Source organism: Nesoenas mayeri (assembly GCF_963082525.1).
Source record: "Nesoenas mayeri genome assembly, chromosome: 14".
Lineage (NCBI taxonomy): Eukaryota > Metazoa > Chordata > Aves > Columbiformes > Columbidae > Nesoenas > Nesoenas mayeri.
The window spans coordinates 16989721-17012818 of NC_137556.1; the positions used below are offsets into that span (position 1 = coordinate 16989721).

At 49.5% G+C, this 23098-nt stretch overlaps 1 protein-coding gene across 1 annotated transcript in view; it reads right to left on the bottom strand.

The window, feature by feature from the left end:
- The window catches only part of PSD2 (pleckstrin and Sec7 domain containing 2), a gene marked incomplete at both ends in the record, with an annotated part of 41028 nt that overhangs the window by 13449 nt on the left and 4481 nt on the right, over nt 1-23098 (bottom strand). Inside the window, 8 exons of the mRNA XM_080353197.1 lie at nt 344-534; nt 3992-4035; nt 5184-5273; nt 12307-12365; nt 14843-14955; nt 15516-15596; nt 19863-20057; nt 21510-21998. Of these exons, the coding sequence (XP_080209323.1) occupies nt 344-534; nt 3992-4035; nt 5184-5273; nt 12307-12365; nt 14843-14955; nt 15516-15596; nt 19863-20057; nt 21510-21998 (1262 nt within the window). The remainder of the gene's footprint in view (nt 1-343; nt 535-3991; nt 4036-5183; nt 5274-12306; nt 12366-14842; nt 14956-15515; nt 15597-19862; nt 20058-21509; nt 21999-23098) is intronic.

Below are 23098 nucleotides of genomic sequence, written 5' to 3' on the forward strand. Positions count from 1 at the left end.
AGGGCTGGGGTGGACAGCTGCTGTAGAACCAACCTCACATCATTGCTCAGAGTGTGGTTATGGTCATGAACAGCATGGAAGGCCAGGTCTGTTTGTGTGGGACATGCACTGTTAGGTTCCTTAGCAGTGAGAATGGAAGACTGAGGCCTCCTGAAAACACTCATGTCTACAAATGCCTCAAAAAACCCTCCTTTCCCTCTGCCCTGGCACTTATGGATCTGGGGCTCTTTCTTGTGTTCCCTGGGATGTGGTGAGGAAATGCCTTCAGCAGAAGAACCAGAAGGGTAGGGTAAGGCTCTGGTACTCCCTGGGGCACATCTCCTCCTGTCCCATTGACACGTACTTCTCTTCCCATCCATGTCTGCATGGGTTTTGCGCGTGAGGACACCGTGCTTGTAGGTGACCGCGTTCAGTGCTTGGGGGATGTCCAAGAAGGGGTTGCTGCTGTCAACAATCCTTGTCACTTTCTTCGCACTGGCTCCGAATTTGTCATCTACCAGCTCCGAGAGGGATTTCCTCAACTCGTCCTCATCACTTGGAAACAAAGTCAGAGAAGAGATTGAGTGGAGGACATGTGGGTTGGGTTACAGTGTGCTCTATCTGCTTTGGTTTTAAAGGGAGTTATTTATTACAAGACTAGCCATAGAAAGAAAAGTTAGGCTGATACTGGGACTATATACTCAGAGTATGCCAATGGTGGTGATCTGGACATAGCTGGGACGAGGGTGGGTGGCAGGTAACTGTCCCAGTGGTCCCACTGTGAGCTTACTCAAGAAGGTAAGAGAATGGGTGCCTGTCTGAACCCCAGGAATCTGCAGACACACCGTTGCTGAGGACTACGAGCATTTCATGGGAACAGTCTCCAATTCTGTGCTCTAAAATCAGACCTTAAGGAAGACTTTGCCGGGTATTACCAGAGTTTCTCAACCTCTGAGAGGCCCTGGGGCCTCCTAGATACTGAAGGAATGTCCTCTGCATCACAGAGGAACAAAAGCTCTACAGACATTAGGGAAATCAGCCACTTGATCAAAAAAACACAAATAGTGGAATAGGTTATATGTTAACTCCCCATTTGTGTCCTCAGGGTGGGCCAGCAGAGGGCAAGAAATGTTTGTCATTTCCTTAAAAAATTGCCTCTCCTCACAGATCTCCTGGTCCTGGACTCTGGAAAGCAAGGGCTGAGCAGCTTAGGGAAATGTCCACCAACTTCACCAAGCCTGCCTCTTTCTGTTTGGAGTAAAACCTACTCTGGTCCATAGAAACTAGAACTAGTATTGGAACCGATGTTTCCCCAATGTTCCTGGGACAATAGGAGGGAGAGCAAACAGGGAATTTCTGCCCTGTATGATACATGCCAATGTCTAAATGGTATGAGTGGTCACCTTAGGTTGCAGATTAGATTGGGACCAAACCTCAGCTGAGAAGGGACCCAAGGACGAATCCACTAGCTGGATGCAGGCAGTAAAACACCACAGTTCCCCACCTGCAGGCAGTAGCTGACCAAAGCATCAGACACCTCTTGGAACAGAAGGATGATTGCTCAGCTCTCAGCAGCCACAGGAGTCCTGGGGCCCAGGCACCGCGCCTGGGTGGGGAGTCTGTGGGGCTCACTTCTCCGAGCTGCACCAGAGGGACCCCCCTGAGGTCCTGCTTGCTGCTGGGGTGCTGGCCATGTACCTGTCTGGCCTACCGGGCTTTGTGAGCAACGGCATTTCGCTCCTTGGGATGGACAAGGACGGGAGGCAGAAGTGAGCAGGGAGAAGAGAGCGTTGCCTGTGCAAGCTTACAACTCAGTGCCACGTGCCTGAAAGAAAACCAGGTGCCCCTTGTCAGGGAGCATCTGTCCCATGGCAGAGGCGCTGAGAGGTCTCTGGTGTTGTAGCTGGGCCATCTGCAACCAAACAGGACGTCCTGCAGCAAGGCAGGTCCTGGGCCAGCATGGGGTGAATGAGGGGTTGCGAGAAGACAAGCAGGGTGGGTGGAGGAGGGCAGGAGGGGGGCTGGATGCTGCTGACTGGGACTGCACCGCTGCAGCGGGACCCCGGGGCCAACACTCCTCAGATGTGTCCGAGCTGGAGAGCGGGTGCCGGCAGCGTTGTGTAACCAGTGCCCGCAGCCAGCAGCAGATGCGCTTCTGCTGAACTCCTCTTACATAAACTACAGAGCTCCCTCTTGTGACTACGTCCACTAGGTCTCCGCTGCAGAGCTGGTATTGCGGGTTTCCTCTCACACAGATGCCACACAAGATTATTTTAAAAGTGAAATCTATGCTACGTGCCTTACGAAGAAACCACTGCCCTTCCAGGGTCACTGGCTGGCTGTGTCCCTTCCGAAGGAGACACTGGCCCACAGCAAACACTGCTGCTCTCAAGGCACCGCTGGCACTGGGGAGGGAGGACTGAACCATCTCCAGATACTTTTCTATCCAGGACAATATGAGGAGAACAGCAGGTGATGGAGCTAATGGCCCAGAAGGTCCTGATAAGTCCCACGATCCTCTGGAGAAAGGGAAAGGGAAGGGGAAGGGGAAGGGGAAGGGGAAGGGAAGAGAAAGGGAAGAGAAAGGGAAGGGAAAGGGAAGGGAAAGGGAAGGGAAGGAAATATCCACTGTGAGCAGGGGGGAGATATTGGGGCTGGGGAGCACAGTGCACCCCTCAATGACAGCCCTGGCCTGTACTGTGGGCAGGGGGTGGGTAGCAGAGCAGGGGAAGAAGGCTGAGGAAGGTATTGAATGAACCTGTCATGGAGGCCTGTTCTTCCCAGCTTGTTTCAAGATAAAAAATAATGACCTGGAGGAGGAGATGGAGTACATCTCATGGAGTTTGTGGATGACATAAAAAATAAGAGGTACCGAGCCACCACTCAGAGGGACCGGAGCCTCACTAAATGCAGCATCCCAGTACTGCAGTGGTGTGCAGTGGGCCTGCAGAAGGGTTGGCTGGGGCTGACTGATTGGGGAGCAGCTCTACAGCAAAGGCCATGGGGCTCCTGGTGAACAGTAGGTTGAACAGGAGCCAGCCAGTGTGTCCTGGCAGAAACAGAGGCCAAAACTGTTCTGGGCTGTGTAACAGTGGCACAGTGAGGAGGCCAAGAGAAGTCACCATCCTCCTCTACTGTGCATATCATATCTAAATAGAGGAAACAGTATTGGGCCCCAATACAGGAAAGGGCATCAACAAGGTGGAGAGAGTTCCCACCAAGATGCCTGGGGGCTGGAGCACTTGCAATATAAGAAATGACTAAGGGAACTGGACTTGTCCAACCTAGAGAAGAGATGGCTTTTGGGGACCTCATGGCAGCCTTCCAACATGTGTGAGGAGGTTATCGAGAAGACAAAGCCAGAGTCTTCACTACAGTGCACAGCAAGAGGACAAGAGGCAGTGGGTGTAAGTCAGACCAACAGAGCATAAGAAAAAAATGTCACTCTCAGAATAATTAAGCATTGGTTCATGGATCCAGAAAGGCTGTGGGTTTTCTATCCTTGAAGGTTTTCAAGATCAAACTGAACAAAGCCCTGAGCATCCTGGTCTGAATTCAATGTTGGCCATACTTTGAGGAGGAAGCTGGAGCGGAGATCTCACAAGATCTGTTCCAGCTTGAGCAATTCTCTGATACTTTTTCCAGGAGGAACTATGTTGAAGAGATGGAAAGTCTCAGTGACTAAGAAAACCCCAGATCTTGAGCTCCTTCTGCAAAGACCTCTGAAGCACCTGAAGAGGGACCAGTATTTTATAGGTGTAGTAGCAAAAAAAGAGGGCACTCCCATTAGAATATGCTTGTGGAGCCTGTGTCCACAGACTGCCACCAACCTCCCTGTGTGCTTTTGTGTCTAAGCCATAAATAAACCCACCTTGCCTACAGGAGGGACTTCAGTGCTTGAGAGCCTGGCAGGAAATGTTCTGGGAGCTTCTAGGGGACTAAAAACATGACTCGGGACCTGTCAGCTATTTTCAAAGACACACTATCTCTCAAATGCTTAACATATACTTACATGGCCCATTCCAGCTTCTCATTCTTGATGGAGTTATATAGTGTCTGAAACAAGAACACGGTATTAGATGTATTTCTTGTGGAAGACATGTCTGGGTTGTGGAGATAATCTCCTCCACACCCTTCCTGTGTTCTTGAAGAGATACCTTCCCTGCTGAACTCTCCTGGAGGAGTATTCACCAGTGAGCAGGACAACTGCTGTCCTGATAGACCCTTTTCTGTCTATGTGCCATACCAGGTATTGGACTGGACACGTCAGCAGTAGACGGGTCTGGCAGCCAGCCTTGCTTGGCAACCTGCACAGGAAACTTTTAACTAATCCTGGGTGCTGCATCTAGTCCTGGGTCATCCTGGCCTACACAAAGATGATAAAGGACTCTGGGGTATGCCAAGGCACCTCCAATGTCTCAACTAGGGGAAAGGGACAGTGGAGACTTGAGTGTTGCCCTGATAAGCAGAGGAGGGATGAATGACCTTGGGGATCAGCCTTTCCAGATCCTCCTGTGCAAAATTCCAGTGGCCTCCCTGGGGGGCTGGGAAAGAAGCAGGGATGGGCTAGGAAAGCAGAATGTGGAGGTGGCCCTGAATGTACAGAGTAGAAGGGTAGAGTGAGGTCTGCTGGGAGGCAGGGGGGGTGTTGTCTAAAGCTCAGTGTGATGCCCCTGATGTGGTGCTGACACTCCTTCCACACAGCAAAACTCAGATCAGGTTGCTGGACCTGCAGCAGGTGCAGACAGTGGTGATGGTGTTAAGCCGCATGGAAAGAGAAAATACCCTCTTTGGGGTGTTTAACCAATCTCCCATGGTAATGAACTAGCTGTATTGGAGCATTACGTCTAGCTACATGGAAGCGAAGGCAGAAAACAGTATCAGTGCCAGGTGGTCATGTTGGGGGGGAATACCTTGCTTTGTGCATTGTCTGATGTATCACAGAGCTACCTGAGGGAAAGGGAGCCCTGGTGCGCTCTGAGTGCAGATACAACACAAATCTGGTTAAAACACCAACAGAGAACAGAGCCACTGCTGGTGGCTCCCTGCAAGTTAGTAGAAGCAATTCGTGTGGGTTACAATTCTCCTATTGAAACAACTGTGCACTGGAAAATGCTGATTCAAGGGCTCGGGGTGTCCCAGCAGGACTAGGTGGCACTATAATAATGATGATGGCATCCCACTGTCTATTTATATCACATTACCTTCAGCAAATCCTTTGCAAAGTCCTTCCCATCGTTCAGGCCATCCAGGTTTGCTATGAACTGTTGACACGACATCTTTTTGCCAATATTCTGTAAGGAAAAGAAGCAGCTCATTACATTTGTGGAGAGTATTGACTTGAATCAGAGTGTCTTTTAAAGAACAATTTTATATGTAGTGGTGAACCCTGGGTTTGCCCCAAGAGCTCAAAGCTGGAAGGAGGTCTTGTGCTCTGATTTTGTACTATGCTTTTTCCTTTATTCGCTCATGCCAGTATCCAAACATTTCAAACGACCTCTTTTTTAACGGTGGAGATAAACCACCTGAAAATAACCTCTCCAGCCCTTGCTCCAAACTTTCCTCTGGTCTCGAGGTTTGTCTTGGTACAGGGTCTGTGCTTCAAAAGTCAAGAAAAGCGCAAAAAAATGGATGGACCTCCAAGCTTGTTCCATGTAAAATTGTATGAGCGTGATATGTCAGCACCTGAACACAGCCAGCATTGAGCAATGACTTGTCCTTCATGGAAACCAATATTTTTAGTTGCCATTACGAAGAGAGATGATCTGGCTACTGGTACTGCGTGAACTTGAATGCTGTGGCCTGTGAAGGCAATACACGTACACTGAGAGAACTTCACCAAGTCATCACCAACTAATGCCATCTGGCATCCTTGATATCAATCTCTGGCATCTGTCTTCCCAAAATCTTTCCCTCTCAACCACAACCAGGTGAGTCACTTTCTCAGCCTGCGAGAGTCAAGGGGCTGGAGGCAGGCAGCTTTTCTCCAAGCCTCGCCCTGCAATTCTACCTCTCCAAAGGACGGGAGCAGAGGTGGGGAGGAGTCAGTAGGAAATGTAGCGTTCAGAAAAAGGAGTCTGATATCACGAAGCAAAGATAGGCATATCTAGCGCCATGTCATATTGCAGCCTTCAGACCATGGAGTGAAGCCCCAAAGCACAGAGCCCACGGTGATATCACATGGAGTGGACAATGGAATTAGTGAGAAGAAAGCAGGGGTCCTAAGGATCCCAATGGCATTCTGACACTGGATGGGCTTTGCACCAGTGTACTGACAGGGTGGCCATCCAGGAGGACCTGGGAAGATGGCCAAGAGCAGCAGAGCCAGGACCCTGCGTAGAGACTCATTGAGGAAGAAGAAGGGCCTCACTGAGTCAGTGGGAGGGGATGAAGCTGCTAGAGGTGAGGTAGGAGGTGCAGGGCGAGATGCATCCTCCATGCAAGAAAATAACCTCTTGAAAGACGCGGACACCAGAAACCTCTGCCCATAAACATGCACAACAGATGACCTAGCATCTTCTCAAGTGAAAGCATGAGAAAAGAGTGAGGCCCTGGGATTAGCCCACCATGGCCCACCCCACAGATGCCATCTGTGTGTGCAGACTACACAAGGAGCCGGCGCTGCCTTTGAGCTGCTTTGTCTGATGCTCTTAATTATGCCTCCTGTTGGTGCCAGCTCCAGATGAGCTGGCACTGTTGTGAGATCAGGGGAAAGAGGAATAAAGCACTGTTACAAATGTGCGGTGTCCGGGGACACAACACAAGACTCAGCCATCTTTGCTTTCCTGCAGGGCAGCCCCACGGCTGATGCCCACGACTGGACCCCATAGCTGGAGGCTCTGCCAGCTAGAGCTCAGTGGGTGAGGAGCTGCAGCAGAGCCATGGGGAAACCTGCAGACATGCCAGCTTTTTCAGCAAAGGGAGATTTGTGTACTTGCTGGCCCACGAATTACAGCAAAAAATAAAAATCCAGCAGCACAATGGTGTGTGGATGGAAAACGGGAGGAGCGTGAGAGAGCACATAGAAAATACAGTGATGAGCCTCTATGAGGGAGGGAGTTTGGAGGCGAGGGAGGCACATTGCCTGAGACCCTGAGGCACCAAAGGTGACCACTTCTACCCCTGCAGGAAAACAGAGTGCACAGCACAGGCCTCTCTGCCTGCAGAGATCTTGTTGCTGTGATCCAGCAACGAATGCAGAGACCAATACATTTTAGGAAGTGGGTGGATACAGTGAGATAAGTGGCACATGTTACTGGCCTCACAGGTGCTGCTTTGGATTTCTTGCATATTGTGTCCAGGGCATACTTTAATCGCAGGGGATGGCTTCTTTTTATTCTGTGACCTGTCTCTTTCTCTTGAGCCCAAACTGAGCCAGCAGCCACACTGTGGAAAACAGCTAATTGCTGAGGAATTGAGAAGGATGGAAACATACCCTGACAACCAGAAGAGGTGATGAGAAAGCTCCAGCAAGAATGCTAATACTGTGAATCAGCTTGTTGGACATGTTGCCAAAGCTGTAGAGTCAGGGGCAGGATTCAGGCTGGCTGTCAGCAGGACTGAGCACAGGATGCTGGGGTGGCTCAGATGCAATACATCCTCAAGTCAACAATATCTTAACACTTCAGCTTCCTGCTTTGAGACATGGGCTGGAGCCAGCCACTCAACTCCAAAGCACTGCAACTGCCTCCGAATTGACACCCGCTGAATAGAGAAAGCAAAAAGCAGAAACTCCAAAACATGGAATTCAGCTTCACTACATCAACACTTGCAAGGAAACAGTTCTGTGATCACAAGTGCCTCATTATCAGTCATCAGCACCACAGACTACCTGAGCTTTTCCACACTGGAACAGTATTCAGCAAGTACGGGGAATCCCAGGACCAACTCTTGAAAGCACAACTACAAGGGCTCAGCGGGTGCCGCTTTATGCAGTGGGCCTTCTTGCTGACTCAGCAAGATCATCACATGTGGACATAATATTCAGGAGAATGTATCTGCACACTGCAAAGCTCAGTGTTCAGATGTTCCACAGCCCCTGCTGAACTGGGACCTCTGGGTAGGGAGATGCAGCTTCTTTTCTGGCCATTCTGCTTTTTTGTGGTGCATCAGTCACTTACCAGCAACAGAACAAGCCAGCAAGGCTGCTTCACAGCCACATGTAGCTACTAGTCCTGATATGTCCCTGTGGCAGACAAGAACTTCATTCCATCTTTGCTTGCTGCAAGCCATGCAGCAAAGCATTAGAAATCACTGTGAGACAATCAACCAGCACCATGGTGTGCTAGGATGGAGAACCAGTGAGTGAACAGTGGATTAAATAGATGAGAAGGGATGGATAGTTAGATGGATAGTAGAGGCTGCATGGAAATGGGTGGATGGAAGTGTATGGGTGCAGGTAGTACAAGAAAATTAAGAGACGCAGAGACAAGGTGCACAGCGGTGGTTAGAGTGCATAAGAATAAATTAGGAATGATGAGACTGATCTGATGGTGGGTAGACAGGGCTGATCTTGTCATCCCATTGATTCAGCCCAGAGTAACTCCCCTGTTTACAGTTGGGTTCTTGCCTCCTCCGGGTCCCAGCCATCTGCTGCTGAGCTGACTCACTCAAGATGATGGCAGATCATGTCCTGAAGTGTCCTGGGTGGCCCTACCCAGCTCCAGAAAACTCCAGGCTGTAGCCTAGAGTCACTCTGCAGGTGCCGCCAGTGACTGCTTCAGCTCTCCAAGTGCAGCTAACACTGCAGCACTGCTAGCACCAAACCATGAGCTTGGCTTAGAGTTTCATCACAGAGTTTGTAAGATTAACAGTGATGGACAGTGGAGTCAGGAGCTTCCAGGGATCCTGTTTTCAGGCTTGGTTTAGTGGCCATGAAAGCTGCTGGTCTGCTTTTTGAAGAAAAGCTAAAGCTTGTCACATTACAATGTGACTCCAGAAGTGGGGCTTTGCTCAAGTACCAAAATGCAAACATGAGAACTGGTAGTAGAGAGATGCTGATCTGTTACCGTCCTTCCAGGGCCAGCAGTTCTGAACCAGGAGGGATAACACTGACCACTGAAAAGGAGACATCCCAAAGCTTTGTCTCCAAAGGACAGAGGCGGAACAGAGGAGTATTTACTTTGCCATAAGATCTCTTGAAGGTCAAACAGCACCAGCAGACCATGGTAGAGAGTTGCCACAACCTGGACGGTATTAAAAGGCTCATATTGTTTGTTGGTGACTGCTGACTTTCAAACATCAGCTCCCTGTGATTCTATGAAAATATAGTGTCTCATTTTGAAGACATTAAGTTTTCTGGAAGCAGGGTCTGAGTACACTTGTGGTAGGAAATCAACAGTACTAAGGCAGAAAGCCAGTGTGGCCAGGTGCAAATCTCCTATTTTAAAGCCAGGCTCTTTACTTTCAACCCTGAACTCAGCATATGTAAGTGTCGCTGCTGGAATGGTGAACTGGCTCATTATGGAGACACTGCTGTAGGGAACTGCCCCTTTACACAGACACCTCAAACATCCTCTCCTAACCAAAGGAATTTCCTACTCCATGGCAACGCACAGTAAAACACTGAAACACACACATGATATTTAAAAAGGCAGTAAAATAAAAAGGGATATGCAATACCATGACAGCATTTTAACAAAAAAGGGGTGAGTGATCAAGGCACACAATCCCAGGTACACTGCAGTTATGGAGGTTTCTTTACACAAGGAGAATTTCATGTGACGCATATCAGCTGTGAATAGGTTGCTAAGTAGTGAAGGACACTGCACAACCACTTAGGAATTCAGACAAACAAACATCCTTTTCTTTACACAGAAAAAACAAGCTAAATGCCAGTGCTTGAAAGCAAAACACTAGAATGACTGCACTTACCACCTGATAAAGGGTTAAAGAGCAGAAAGAGAGGTTCCAGGAGCAGAAGGAAGAAAACAAAAGGAGGAGAAGAAGAAGAAATTAATGTTATACATGCGGAAAAATAAAGTGAAGATTTTTCAAAGAAAAGATCAGGCATTTCTATACCTGGTCAAAAGAAAGCGACTTTTTCTTTGTCTAGATAGCATGAGATAATTTCTTTTTACCAGGCCTCTTAGCCAGCTTGTCAATGAAAAATAAAAATGGTGAGGTTCAGGGTTTTTTTTTCCTTTTCAATAAGTTTTATCTTCCCAGAGACATATTTTGTTTGTTTGCAATTTAAAAAACTAGACAAAATAAGATTATTTCAGAGCGAAGCTGCATTTTTTTGCCTTCTGCCACAATGTTGCTTTTGTTGTTGCAGGAAATGCTTTGACGAAAGTGTTGTCTTGGCTCCAATCATTTCGGCTGAAGGATGAATCTGGGTGAGACCAGCTTGATGCAGCTGCAGAGCACATCTGGAAAGGATGCTCCTGCAGAGACCAGCTCCCTTCACTGACCAGTGTGTTCAAACCTTGCCACTGTCATAAAGGCAGCGTCTGTGCTGTGAGGATGGGGAAGGTCACCAAATCCCAGAATGTCAGGGGCTGGAAGGGCCCTGGAAAGCTCATCCAGTGCAATCCCCCCATGGAGCAGGAACACCCAGATGAGGTTACACAGGAAGGTGTCCAGGCGGGTTGGAATGTCTGCACAGAAGGAGACTCCACAACCCCCTGGGCAGCCTGGGCCAGGCTCTGACACCCTCACCAGGAAGAAGTTTCTTCTCAAATTTAAGTAGAACCTCCTGTGTTCCAGTTTGCACCCATTGCCCCTTGTCCTATCACTGGTTGTCACCAGAAGAGCCTGGCTCCATCCTCCTGACACTCCCCCTTTATATATCTGTAAACATTAATGAAGTCCCCCCTCAGTGTCCTCTTGTCCAGCTCCAGAGCCCCAGCTCCCTCAGCGTTTCCTCACATGGGAGATGCTCCACTCCCACGTGGACTGTCAGGATGGCACCAGTGAAGCTGGTGGCCTTTGCATCTCTACCATTATAGATGAAGAGCACTCATGTAGCGTCCTCTTCCCATCCTCACAGAGAAAGACTCCTTGCAAAGGTGATTATAAACCAGTATGCAAAAGAAAAAAAAAAAAAAGAGCTAGAATATGGCCTACTGTTCCCTCATTAACAGGCTAACGAAGAGAAAACCAAGGCAAGTCTCCGCAGATGTGCAACAAATTGCTACCAGTTGGAGGCAGAAGAGGACTCTGTTAATACAGCTTAAAAATAATGAGATTGTGGGGCAGAAAAAGAGGCTAAAACTGGTGTAGGTTTTACATGCACAGGCTGTTATAACAAGCTCTCTCCCCACCATGTTCCCTTTATCTTCACACAAGCTCTGAGGAGGTTGTGGCTCCAGGTCTGAGCTCTCAGAGGGGCCATGAAAGAAAGTACTTCAGTGACCTGAGACTTGAGGAGCTTCTCTAGCCCTGGTAAGCTGGCACAGCCCCATGAAGCTCACAGCCATGCTCTGTGACTGCACCACAAGGCTGGAGAGCAGGAAGGGGATCTGGGGCAGCAGTGACTACAGTCTTTCCCAGCACTAAGAAGGGCACAGAGCCCACATGTGCTCCCATTTGTATGTTGTGGCAGGGATCTCCAGGGCACACAAAGTCATAGTGCTGTCCCTATGTCTGGTCCCATCTCCCCTCTGCAGTTATCTTTCCTCCCACTCTGTTCTCCTCTCTATGCACTGGGAACACTATGGTTGACCTTTCAGGAATAAATCCAACCTGTGCCACCTGAAAGAGCCTCTAAAAGGTGGTGAGAGAGGTTTTTACAGCCTCTGCTGTTTTCAACCACATCTTTGGGCATTGAGCTCTACTCACCCTTTGTCCAGAGATCTCTCTGATATGAAACTCTCCAGTGGCTGTCTGTTATGTCTTGGGGAAAAGAAACAGCAGGGACCTACTTCCTTCATGTTTTGGGAAGCAAAGATAAAATCTACACCTGTATGAAACCACTGACTCCCTTGCAGCAGTTTCTGGGATGAGAGAAGCCTCAGGTGTCTGCATTGCAAGGAACAGCAGCACAACTGGTGCTGCTCTTTGCCAGCCTCACAGAGACTGGTGGTGAAGACGTACCCATGAGAGCTCCTGGGACAGAACTGACACATGCAACAGGTCCTGGGAAGGAAGCTGCATTGCCTGTGCCTGTATAAGATAACTGATGTCAGCCTTTGGCTGGAGTGTGGAGTGACACTAAGAGGACTGTCCCCAGGCCTGGGCCTGGCACCCATAATTCCCCTTGGAGCTGGTCAGAGTATTTTTCTGCCAACCTGTCTCAATTTTTCAGCAACATATCCTGTATAAGGATGTGTTCCCCTCTATATTGGGAAGGAGAAAAGAAAGGATGCATTTCCAAGCACTACTTACATGGCCATGAAGGTCTGTGTTTAGCAGCATCAGGGCACAGGTGAGCGTATGAATCCCATCTGAAACACACAACAGATGGCCATGATTACTCCTCTTCCCATGCAGTTTCTGTGTTTGCTGTCTTGGCAGCCTATCCATTGCAAAACCAAGGCTAGTTGCTATGTCTGGGGACTTATTTCCTACAACTGTATAAGACAGTTTAGAAAAAAGAGATACCCGCTTTTCCCTCAAGCTTTACCTGTTCTTGAAACAATCGCCAGGGAACAGGCTTTAAAGCAGTTTTGTAAATGCCTTTCTAAAGACCAGACTTTCCACTGAGTCTTCCTTCATATTCATTTTGTGCTAATGCCAAAGCCATTGTAGAATGGGCCAGATACCCTGACAAACAGAGCTAGTTTCCCCCAAGTTGACCATAGTCACCTGAGGCATTTGTCCTGAGGTCTTTAGCCATCACTCCTGGGCAGCCTATAAGCTTTTGAGTTGTTCAACAAACATTATTACCATAAATGAGTGCAGCATTTTTCGCTCTCTGACTCACATGAAGTTTTCCTTCCATTTGAGAGAGTCCAGCACTCCTCTTCTGTACCAGGTAGCCTGTTCAAGGTCAAGAGACCATTCTCCACCTACCACCTCACAACAGGGAGCTGCAAATGCATTCTGACACATGAACTGGTCCTTGCAAGGACCTCACACAGGTGGGCTGCTCCACAGACTAAGCCAGACGCAACTTGATGTTCCTGGCTTATCTCCCTCGTGCATGCTGCTCTGTGAATTGGTTCCACAGGGTCGGGCTGTGACTGACCGCAGGCCTGGCTGGGGAAGTGGCACTGGTCTCTTCTGTGGAGGTAGACGGGCAGCCATGGAGAGCCAGCTGTGACCTGTCCCAGTCAGCCACCAAACAAAGGCATCATTTGCTAAAGGTAACCAAACACACAATGTGATGGACATCTCCCTTCAAGAGAGAATCGCTTGCTAAGAAAGATGTTTAACTTCATTTTCATGAGAAGCAGCTCTGGGCTTAGAACAACCTCGCTCCCCAGTGTGCATTTTGGACTCTCTGTGAGAGGTTCTGGGCTGACATCTTCACTTGGCTTTACTGAATCACTTTTGTCAGGTAAATCATGTCCCACATGGCCCCAAGGTGGAGCCGGTGTCCCAAAACCTTGCCGTTTCTTGGCTCAGTTATAAAGTTATAATATGTTTTTTTTCTCAGCTCACATGGTGTTACAATACAACCATTTAGTTCTTCCATGCCTGGGTTTCATCAGTGCAGGAAAGCACTTATAATGTGCCCAAAACTACTCTTGGGGAGAAAGACCAGCCACATCGCTCCGTGGGCAGCAAGTCAGATCTGCCACTCTCTTTTGCAGTATCTCATCACACAGGCTGAATGAGGCAACTCTCAGTGTTGCAACAGCCATACCTCCATCAGTGAAGGAGTTATTGAATCAGCATGCAGCAATACCCTGAAATGTCTTAGAGGGCTGTATAAGCTTTTCAGCTGTTGGATCATCTCCAGACAAAACTGCCTTGACTCTGTCATGCCCCTGTCCCCTCAGTCTCCTCCAGGCTGAACAAACAAAGTGACTTGAGCCGCTCCTCATATGGCTTCCCCTTCAAACCCTTCACCAACTTTGCAGTCCTCTTCTGGACACTCTCCAGTAGCTCTATCTCCTTGTTATCCTGTGTCCCCAGCCCTGCACACAGTGAATGCTCCAGGTGAGGCCGCCCCAGCACAGAGCAGAGCGGGACAGTCCCCTCCCTGCCCACCTGGCAATGCCGAGCTTGTAAGTGAGAACATGGACATGCTCATGTCTGGACGTGTGAGTATGCACAAGTGTACCAGGAATGACCTTTCCCATTTAAAAAAGGCAGGAGAAACTATATCTGCTTAAAAAAAAAAGTAATGAGGAGGGACTAAAAGTAGCTAACAAAATCTGCAACTCCAGCGAGCCCAGAATTTTACCCAGCAGTGCTTTTCCCTGCCACAGTTGTCAATGTAAGGAACAAAACTCCTGTGCATGGCAAGCCAACAGCATTCCTCAATCTGCATGTAAATGTCTTCGTCCACTGAATGGACAAGGTCTTGGGCTGAGCTAGCACCAGCCACTCTTGCCCACTGCCCACTTTGCAAGCCATGACTGTGGTAATTTGCAGCCCCTGAGAATCACTCACCAGCTCCCTGGTGCTCGGTGCAGCATGGCCGCTGACCCAGGCTGTGGCTGAGGAACTTGTCTCCAGCACCACTCATATGCACTTAGGAGGACAAGGCTCCCTGGGAGCCCAACTCAGACCCTCAGATCTCAACCTGGCTCTCTTGGGTGAGACTTTACAGCACGTTGTGTCCCCAGTCCCTCCTCAGGCAGGGATAATCTGCAGGGCAGGACCCCAGAGAAAAGGAGAAGCTGCAGCCTTGCCTGCTCAGTGGGTGCTATTCAGGCCCAGCTGTGGATGGCTGGTTTCACACTCAGCCTCTGCAACACGCATGCACTGTGAGTGTGCGACAGACACTACAGCCAGGGATAGAAAGCAATACCTTCGGATGTGCTCTCTTCTGGGTTGCACTGGCAGTACCGCCGAGAGAAATGGATCAGCACCCGCTCCCGCTCCTGCGTCTCTCCCATCAGTGGAAATGCTTTCAAGAACGTCCTGCAAAGAAAAAGCGATACTTAAAGATGTCACAGGTCAATCTGGTGGGCAGCATCCATGCTCAGGAGGGAGATGGAAAGGGGGTCCTCAGAGCAGCTAGGAAGGCCTTTGTCCCCCCAGCCTGCGCACCCCTGGGTCCCTGCATGTGCAATGCAAAGGGTGTCTATGGAGCCAGCTCTGAGCTGTGTAGGGAAACATGCTGTCAGCTGAGATCTGACCCACCTCTGGCTTGATGGCACCAGGATGGGTTGTCCGTCCCAAGGGAAGAAGTTGCTCCTACTTGCTCTGATTTTGTACAGGATGGGATTCCTGGGAAAGCTGCTCTCCACCATGGGGAAGCAGGTTGTGGGCCCTCCTGTCGAAGCCCACTTTTGGTGGCAGTACCTTGTGCCAAACGTGACACCAAAGCAAAGATTAAATGACAACCTGGAGCTCCCCCCAGTCCCTGCTCCTATCACATGGACAGCCTCCGTGGCGCCGGGAAGCCCGGAGGAGAAACCCACCGCGCTGCTCCGCTCTGTCCAGCCCAGGCCGTACGCGAGTGCCGGAGACCAGCTCACCTGAGTGCTTTGTCAAGAGTCAGGCCAGTGAAGTCAAAGAAGCTGAGATACTCCTCTGCTACCAACTTGCTAAATTCGTTACTGTAATTAAAGAGGGAGTAGTCAGCCCTTTCATCAGGCAAGAAGACACTGTCTACAAGAGCAACAGCAGACTGCTGCCTCCTGGCCAGCCCAAACTCCCAGCAAGACACTGCAGACACCATCCCAGACCCAGGGGGACTTTCTCCTAGCTTGAAATGCTGTTGGAAGGACTGCAAAGGTCCCTAACATGCCCACAGCCTAGCACTGCAGCTGCCAGCCCTAGACACCTGAGGATGAGATGTGGGCCTGCAGTGCACCCCTCTGCGGTGCTGCTGGCCAGGCAGAGCCTCCTCCTCCCAAACCAGCCAGGAGGAGGAGGCCAAAAGGATGTCCTATGCTCATCAGGCACCTTCTCTCTTACCTAGTCCTCTCCCATTGCTGGCCAGGTCCCCTCCTCCTACTGCAATATTGCTGCTCTCCACTCCATGTGGGCTCCCATCCCACCCTCTCACCACTTGCTCGCATGTCAGGTGGATGACTCTGGGAACTGGATTTGGAGAGCTCAGCCAAGCTTCCGTTCCTCCTCACCCCAAATGCTTCTCCAGAAACCATTCACCTGCCATGTTTTTGAAGGATGCTTGCAGATGTGTTGCCTTTAGAGCCAGAATGGGTGCTGTTAAGTTCCTCTGTCTGCACAACTCAGGTAGCAGAAGTGCGAGAGTAATCAATGAACGCTGGCAAGCAGTGGGAGATGATGTCAATATGCTCAGCCTTTGCCATATACAATTCCTTTTCCCCCTCCCCACAAAACGCAAAGCATATTGCTGAGCATTGCACATCCAGTTTCACCCCAGGACATCACAGGCAGAACTCATTGCTTTTCCTACAGCATCGTTTCATCTTCTGCTGTGAGGTGGATGCTGTGAAGCCTTTGGCGTGGATGCTGTTTGGAAGCATGACACAGAATGAGATCAGGCGGAGCAGCATGACAGCACCAAGGGAAGATATTCAGGCTGAGTTTTGAGAGGCAGGACTCAAGTATTGGTGCTGGAGTTTGCACAGGAGGCTGTTTCAAAGATGTGTGAAGCCACAAGGCCTCACTTTCATAAAGCAATCTCATCACTTGGGATTGTTATCTCTGGGAAAGAACACGTCCTCATGGGCCCATGACTCCCTGTGTTAGTCTGCCTGAAGCAGTGCAGCAACGATTGGTGTGCAGGTTCCTGCCAGCTTCCCAGGGAGACTTCTTGCTTATCCTGGAGCTTCATGACAAGATCATATGAGATGCAGAAGGTGAGCACATGTTTGTGAAAGATGTCACTACATCTTCATCTCTGTGCCAAAGAACAAGCAGAACCAAGAAGTCCCAGGCCTCCCTTGGGATCCTCTTGGCTCCATGTCTGCAGAAGACCTCATGCACTGACTGTGCCAGCGCTGGGAACTAGTCAGGATTCTCTGTTCCACAGGTCAGGTCTCACCTCACACACGCAGTTGTAGTGTCTCAGAAGAAAAGGTCTGATTCTTGCTGTTTGAGCACCTATTTACCAGGTCTCCTGGGCGTGCTGGGCACTGGGCACACAGCAACGAATGTCACGTACCGCAGTACAGCAGCAGTCAGGAAACAGGGGAGAACGGTGTTTGACTCCCACTTAACCTCAAGCTGGGCTTCAAGGATCGGCCTTGCCCAAGGTTCCCTAAAGCCAAACGACTTGGCATGTCTATAGCCCAGCACAGAGTTGAGTGAGCTAAATTGCTCTTGAGATGTCTCCATGGACTACAGTGGGAGCTACACCCTAATTTACATTCCTAACTAGATCTATAGTCAGGCAGGATGAAGGTGGGTGGGAGCTCCCCTTCAGTCTCCTGTCAGGGCCGCCAGGCAGGCCTTTCTGCCTGTCCTCGAGCTCACGGGGTCTTGCTGAAGGCCAGGAGTCCATAAGGGATTTGTGACCCCTAGGACAAGTGGTCTGTGCTAACAGTCCCCAGCCTGGGGGCCCATCACACCTGCCCATGTGCCTCACCTGGACCCTCTTTGATGGGAGAGCTCCGGGCAGGGACTGCCGGCTGTGCCGAGGGAACTGGTGGTGCCACAGGACACCTCAAGGCAGCCAACCTCCAAGAAGCAACAAACTCCTATGTCTAGCCAGGGGCTCCATGACATTGATTACATTCTTTCTTCCTGAGCTCCAGAGCCAGTGAACATGCTCTGGGTATGCCTGGGACACAGAGCTCCAACACTGGCCAGGTCAAACCATAGCCTACACTGAGGAGGGTTTAAGTGCTTGTTCTGGTTTCATTGGCTTTCTCTCTATATATTTTCCAGTCCCTCCTTCAGGAATGGGTGACACTTCCACCATGCAGTTCAGACATGACAGAGACATGCCCACAAGAACAGTGAGGTGCTTCCCATGGGGACATGTCCAGCAAGCCACCCCAGGGGTAACACTGAGATGCTGAAACTTTGCTCTGTTGCTGCCTGTGGAGTTTTGTGAGCACGGTGTTCTCTTGGGAAACCCTGTGAGGGAGCTCCTGGCACTAACTTCTTCACGGTGTGAGAGCCGAGACAGTTCAGTCTCCGTCCAGCAAGAGATGGGTGACTGTGGGTAGTGACGGAGCTGAGACAATGCCACAGACAAATCCAGGAACAAGAAGCTTCCATGGAGAGTTCAGTTGCCAAAACACATGCTCTTCAGAGAGAAGGTAATTTCTGGATTTGAGGTTAACTTCATAGCATTGTGTCAGCTGGAAATAAACTATTTGGATAGAGCCAATCTCCATTTCCTTGCTCAAGAAGCCTTTTCTACTTGTTTGACAGAGGTGAATTGTTTTTGGTTTTGGCTTTTTTCTTAATATTTTTTTAAAAAATGCTAATGTGCACAAAGGAAAAAAAAAAGGTTAAAATGAGCTAAAAATCTTTTAAATGAGATTTCACTTTTTTGAACAACCCTCTAGCCAACCCACCTTAAACTTACCCTGCTCTCACCACTGTAGGCTGGTCTTACATTGTCTTAAGTGAGCAAGACCAACTTAAAACACACCCATCCTCATCCTTCTTCCTGTCCTGCTCTGCAAATCCACCCGCTTGGTCCAAGAGCCCGCAGCTCTATCCAGGTCTTGTGCTGGGAAATGATTCAGACATCAAAAACCAGCTGGATCAAAACAAAAGTTTTCTTTCAAAGGCTGTGTGTCAATTCCCAAACAGCTTCCCGAGGCATGAGGATTGCAGGAACTAGCAAAGGGACACACTCAGATGCACCCCCAGAGACCCACTGCTTGAAACGTAACCCCCCTCGGTGAACTGGTGCGGCAAATTTGCAAGAAAGGAGAAGGAAGTTAGATCTGAGGCAGCAGCAACCAACAATGCACCTGCTACAAGAACCACATTGAAAGAGAAGAACAGGGGTGCTGCCAGGTGATACAAAGAGCCTCTCTAGAAGATCATTCATGGGCTTCTATCCCAGGACTAAACTGGGAGTCACAGATGATCCTTGGTACTGAAAGCTTTGTATTACTGAGGCACTGGTTTATCCCACTGATGCGGACAGGAGAGAGATGTTTCAAGGACACACACACAAAATTCCCAGCAACGTAGGTTATATCTAATCCAGGAGGATGATGGGGATTGGTGTCCTCACACCCACTGGCATCCTAAAATAATCTGTTTCTGCTACACTCGTTACTGTTGTTCTCTCTCTTAGAAATCTCTGTAACTCTCCCACTTTTGAATAAATATTTATTTCCCTTCTGTCTTAGGAAAATCTGCCAACTGAGGTGCTTAGACCTCTGGTGTGTATTACTCGGCTCTCCACCAAACCCTTCATGCCGCCTGTACCTACTGGGTCAGGAGGATGGCGCAGGCACTGCAGCGAGAAGATTATGGGGTGCAAACATGAAAAACCTGGGGAGTGGCAGGGAGCCCAGTGCAGATACAGGTTGGGACACCAAACTCTTTGGCCTGTGGAGTGCTTTTTTGAGGGGGTGGTTTTGCTGGGCCCTTACCAAACACAGGAAGCCCTTGGTTCTGGCAGGCAGCAGCTTATGGAAGTTAATGCCCAATACATGCAAGCAACTTGTAGGATTCAGATGGCAAGGGCATCAGACTTGGACGAGTTTCAACTGGATGGATGTCAAGCAGTCCTGAATCCATTCAGTAAGCCCTTGTAACAGCAGGTTTGTCCCTTCCTGCCTTTGTCCTGTCGTCCCAGCACCACCAACAGTGCTCCCGCAGACTCTCCCCACCACAGCTGTGCTTCTGCTGGCCACGAGTACCACTGCCATCTCAGTCAGCCCCGTGCAGGGCTGGCTGCAACCCAAAGCCCTACTTACTTCTTCCCGAGCTGGCGTGCCACATCACAGCGCTTGAACCCTTCCAGGTTGTAGAGGCGCTTGGCCAGTCTCTTGGCGGCCTCGCTATCCGCCCTGCAGCCGTTGGCCAAGGTGTCTGTACTGCCCTGGTCGAGCTGCTCCATGCTGCCCATGTCAGAGTCGGAGTCTGACAGTGCGTCTTTCAAGCTGGCATCGCTACACAGAAACAAGAAACAATTCAAGGAGCAGCAATGTGACCTGATGAAACCCACAAAAAAATACCACATTTTGATTTCTTCTTGTCCTAACCAAAAAAATATGAAAAAACAACAAGACAGTTGTGAACTGGACATGGGAGAAATCCTCTTTCATTTTAGGTAAAATGAAATAGTACAGTTTAATTTCAAATTTGTAGAAAAATATTGAAGAGAAGGTGACTTTTCCCCGAGAAATTAGGACATATCCTTTCTAAGCAAGCAGCTCCAACCCCTTTTTAAGCTTCCTCTCTCTCCACTGGTATGGAAAGAGTTACTAAGATTTTTCAGAACAGTGGACATTCAGTAAATTTTGGGGATAGAGGGTATGCTTTTCAGTGCAGATTATTTGCCAAGGATGAGAAACCGAATTTGCACAAATTGCGCAGAGGGGACTGGCACCAGACCTGCTGTCACTGGTGGGCTGCTCCTCTCCCAGCTGTGGACTGGTGTCACAGCCAGCTGTTCCTGCAGAAAACACACTGATAAGCCCCACTGGCACCATGTAGGTGAGCCTGTGTCCCTTTATTTTCCTGCCCAAGGCCAGTTATGGCATCATGGTGCCTATTCACACATTTTTGGGCAGTGTGACTCATTGAAGGCCAGATAGCTACCTGGACAACTGCCTCACTCCAGCTCTCTTGTGACCTGGCTGCTCGTCACCTGGCTTCCTCATTCAAGGAAGTGCCATGCAGATGAGCTGCTGCCTCCAAGGGATGATGATTTGGATCCAAGTTGCTCTAGAGGATGAAGTTCTGCTGACCTCCTTACTGCCTGCAGAAGAACCTTTAGGGGAGACTCTACAGGTGTTTCCATTCCTAAGCAAAACCTTGAGGTTTCCCTGCACTTCAGAGCACTTTTGGGAGTGTGCCTGACAGTCTCTAACCTGCCAAGGGATTTTGCAGATGTCAGGCAGACAAGGTGATGGTCTGCCCAGAGGAGACCCAGCTTTGCCTGCTATAAGAATGAACAGGATTTGTGAGCAGCCAGAGGAATGGCGGTGCCCTCCAAAGCAAACATGAACACAAAGTGCTGAGCCTGGGGTTCTCTTGGGTTCACAGGGCTCCTATAGGAGCTCATCTGCAATTTCACAGAATTTACACTTGATCTTAGCCAAAAGGCTGAGAAATGATTTGTGGTCCTGGGTTTGAGAACAGGGAGAGCTCAGCCACAGGCCTACAGGGACTGTATGGTTTAATGCCATGAGACCTTGGTCCCCAACTGCATTCCTAACCTATGCATAGGAATGATATTCCTGCTGGTGTTTGGCCTCTCTGCCATGACAGCACATGAGAGGAAGCACCAGGGGAAAAAATAGCAGCTTCATCTCTGTCATGTCCTCTGAGCCTTGCCCCTGGACTGGGACCCCATAAGAGAAGGAGCCCTTGCCCGGTGAATTCCCAGCCTGCCTTACCTGATGGAGTTGATGATCTTGGTTGTATCTTCCTCTGATCCTTCCACGTGGAACCCATTTGGGATACTCTTCAAGGACAACCGACTCAGCACATTCTCCGACCTGCTGCTGGTAATTGAGTGTCTGAGAGGGCTCCCAAAATCCCCCTCTGCTGGCTTTGCTGCTGCCTGCTCTTGCTTGTCAGCAGCCATGTGGTGAAGGGCTTCTCTCTGCTGGGCTACCAGTTTTTGCTCCAAGAGTTCTGAGCTTTCCTTGACCCTTTGCTGGATCAATGGGGTGAGTGGCGCCTCAAAACTGACGCAGCTGTCTGTCTCGTCTGTGAGAGAGAGGACGTCCAAAGAGTCCAAGCTGCTGTAGTATGTACCTTTCATAAGGTCAGACTCAACAATCTTCTCAAAGGTTGAGCTGAACCCATCCCTGATGTCTTTGAATTGAAAATGTTCCTTGTCATCCTCACTGGAGCTCAGCTTGACATCTCCAGAAGCAAACCTGGACCAAAACGGGAAATGTAGAAAGTGTTGTCAAGGTAATTGCTTGCAGTGTTCCACTTGGAACTAGGAGAAATGGATGCTGCCAACAGTGATCTCCTCACCCCATGAATCCACAACAACCAAAGATAGTCATAGCGTGAGAGGTGATAAAGTGGACAACTAACAGAAAGGGAAGGATGCAATGACAGAGGTGCCCATAGCCCCATTGTGTCAGTGAGGAGCGGGCACAAGTCAGCTACCAGTCCCTCATTTCTGCAAGAAAAGTGCATTTGGGGGAGGATTTGAACAAACGTAGATTTTTCTGCTTCTAACGTGCCAGGGTGAAAGCCCTTGAAGAAGAGAAGACAAATCAGTACTCTCAGGTTTCTTATTTCTATATGTCCCAAGAGTCTGAGGAACCCAAGCAGGTCAGGGTCCCATGATGCGGCTATGCCTCACTGTCTTCCCTTCTTCATGATGCTGGATGCCAGGCCAGTGGGCTGGTGAGCTGTGGCAGGAGCAGAGGATACCAGCACAGCAGAAAGCAGGACAAACCCACCTGAAGGGCTGTGCGAGGAGGGAGACACCACGCGTGGCTTATGCTACATTCAAGAGACCTGACAGACCCTGACAACAAGTTTTTGCACCCTTTAAAGGTCTCCTCTGATGTCTGAGCCATTGGAGATGTTTTCAAACCTAGATCTGCAGCTACATAAATCTGTAGACCCACATAATCCCTTGACTCCAGAAGGTCAGGGCTTAAGAAAACTCTCACCCAGTTCATCAGAGCTGGCCATGCAGCAGACCAGACATAAGCAGAAATGAGAGAGACAGAAGCAGCTCCTCAGACTATCTGCTGCAGCCCAAAGGACCCCATCCTCAGGAATGCTTGTCTTTGTAAATCCATCCATTCCTACAGTGTGAACTGCAGTGCCTGGCCATTACTTCGTGTACAGAAAACACTCCCTTCTTCCACAATGCAGGAAGAATTTGAAAAACTTCATCCACTTGTGACAGGAAGGGCTTTACAGCCTCAATTGCACCCAGCAATGGGAGTTAGAGACCTGTCTTGGCAGCTTGTTCCATTGTCAAACTTCTTGCAACAGCTCCTACCCCCAG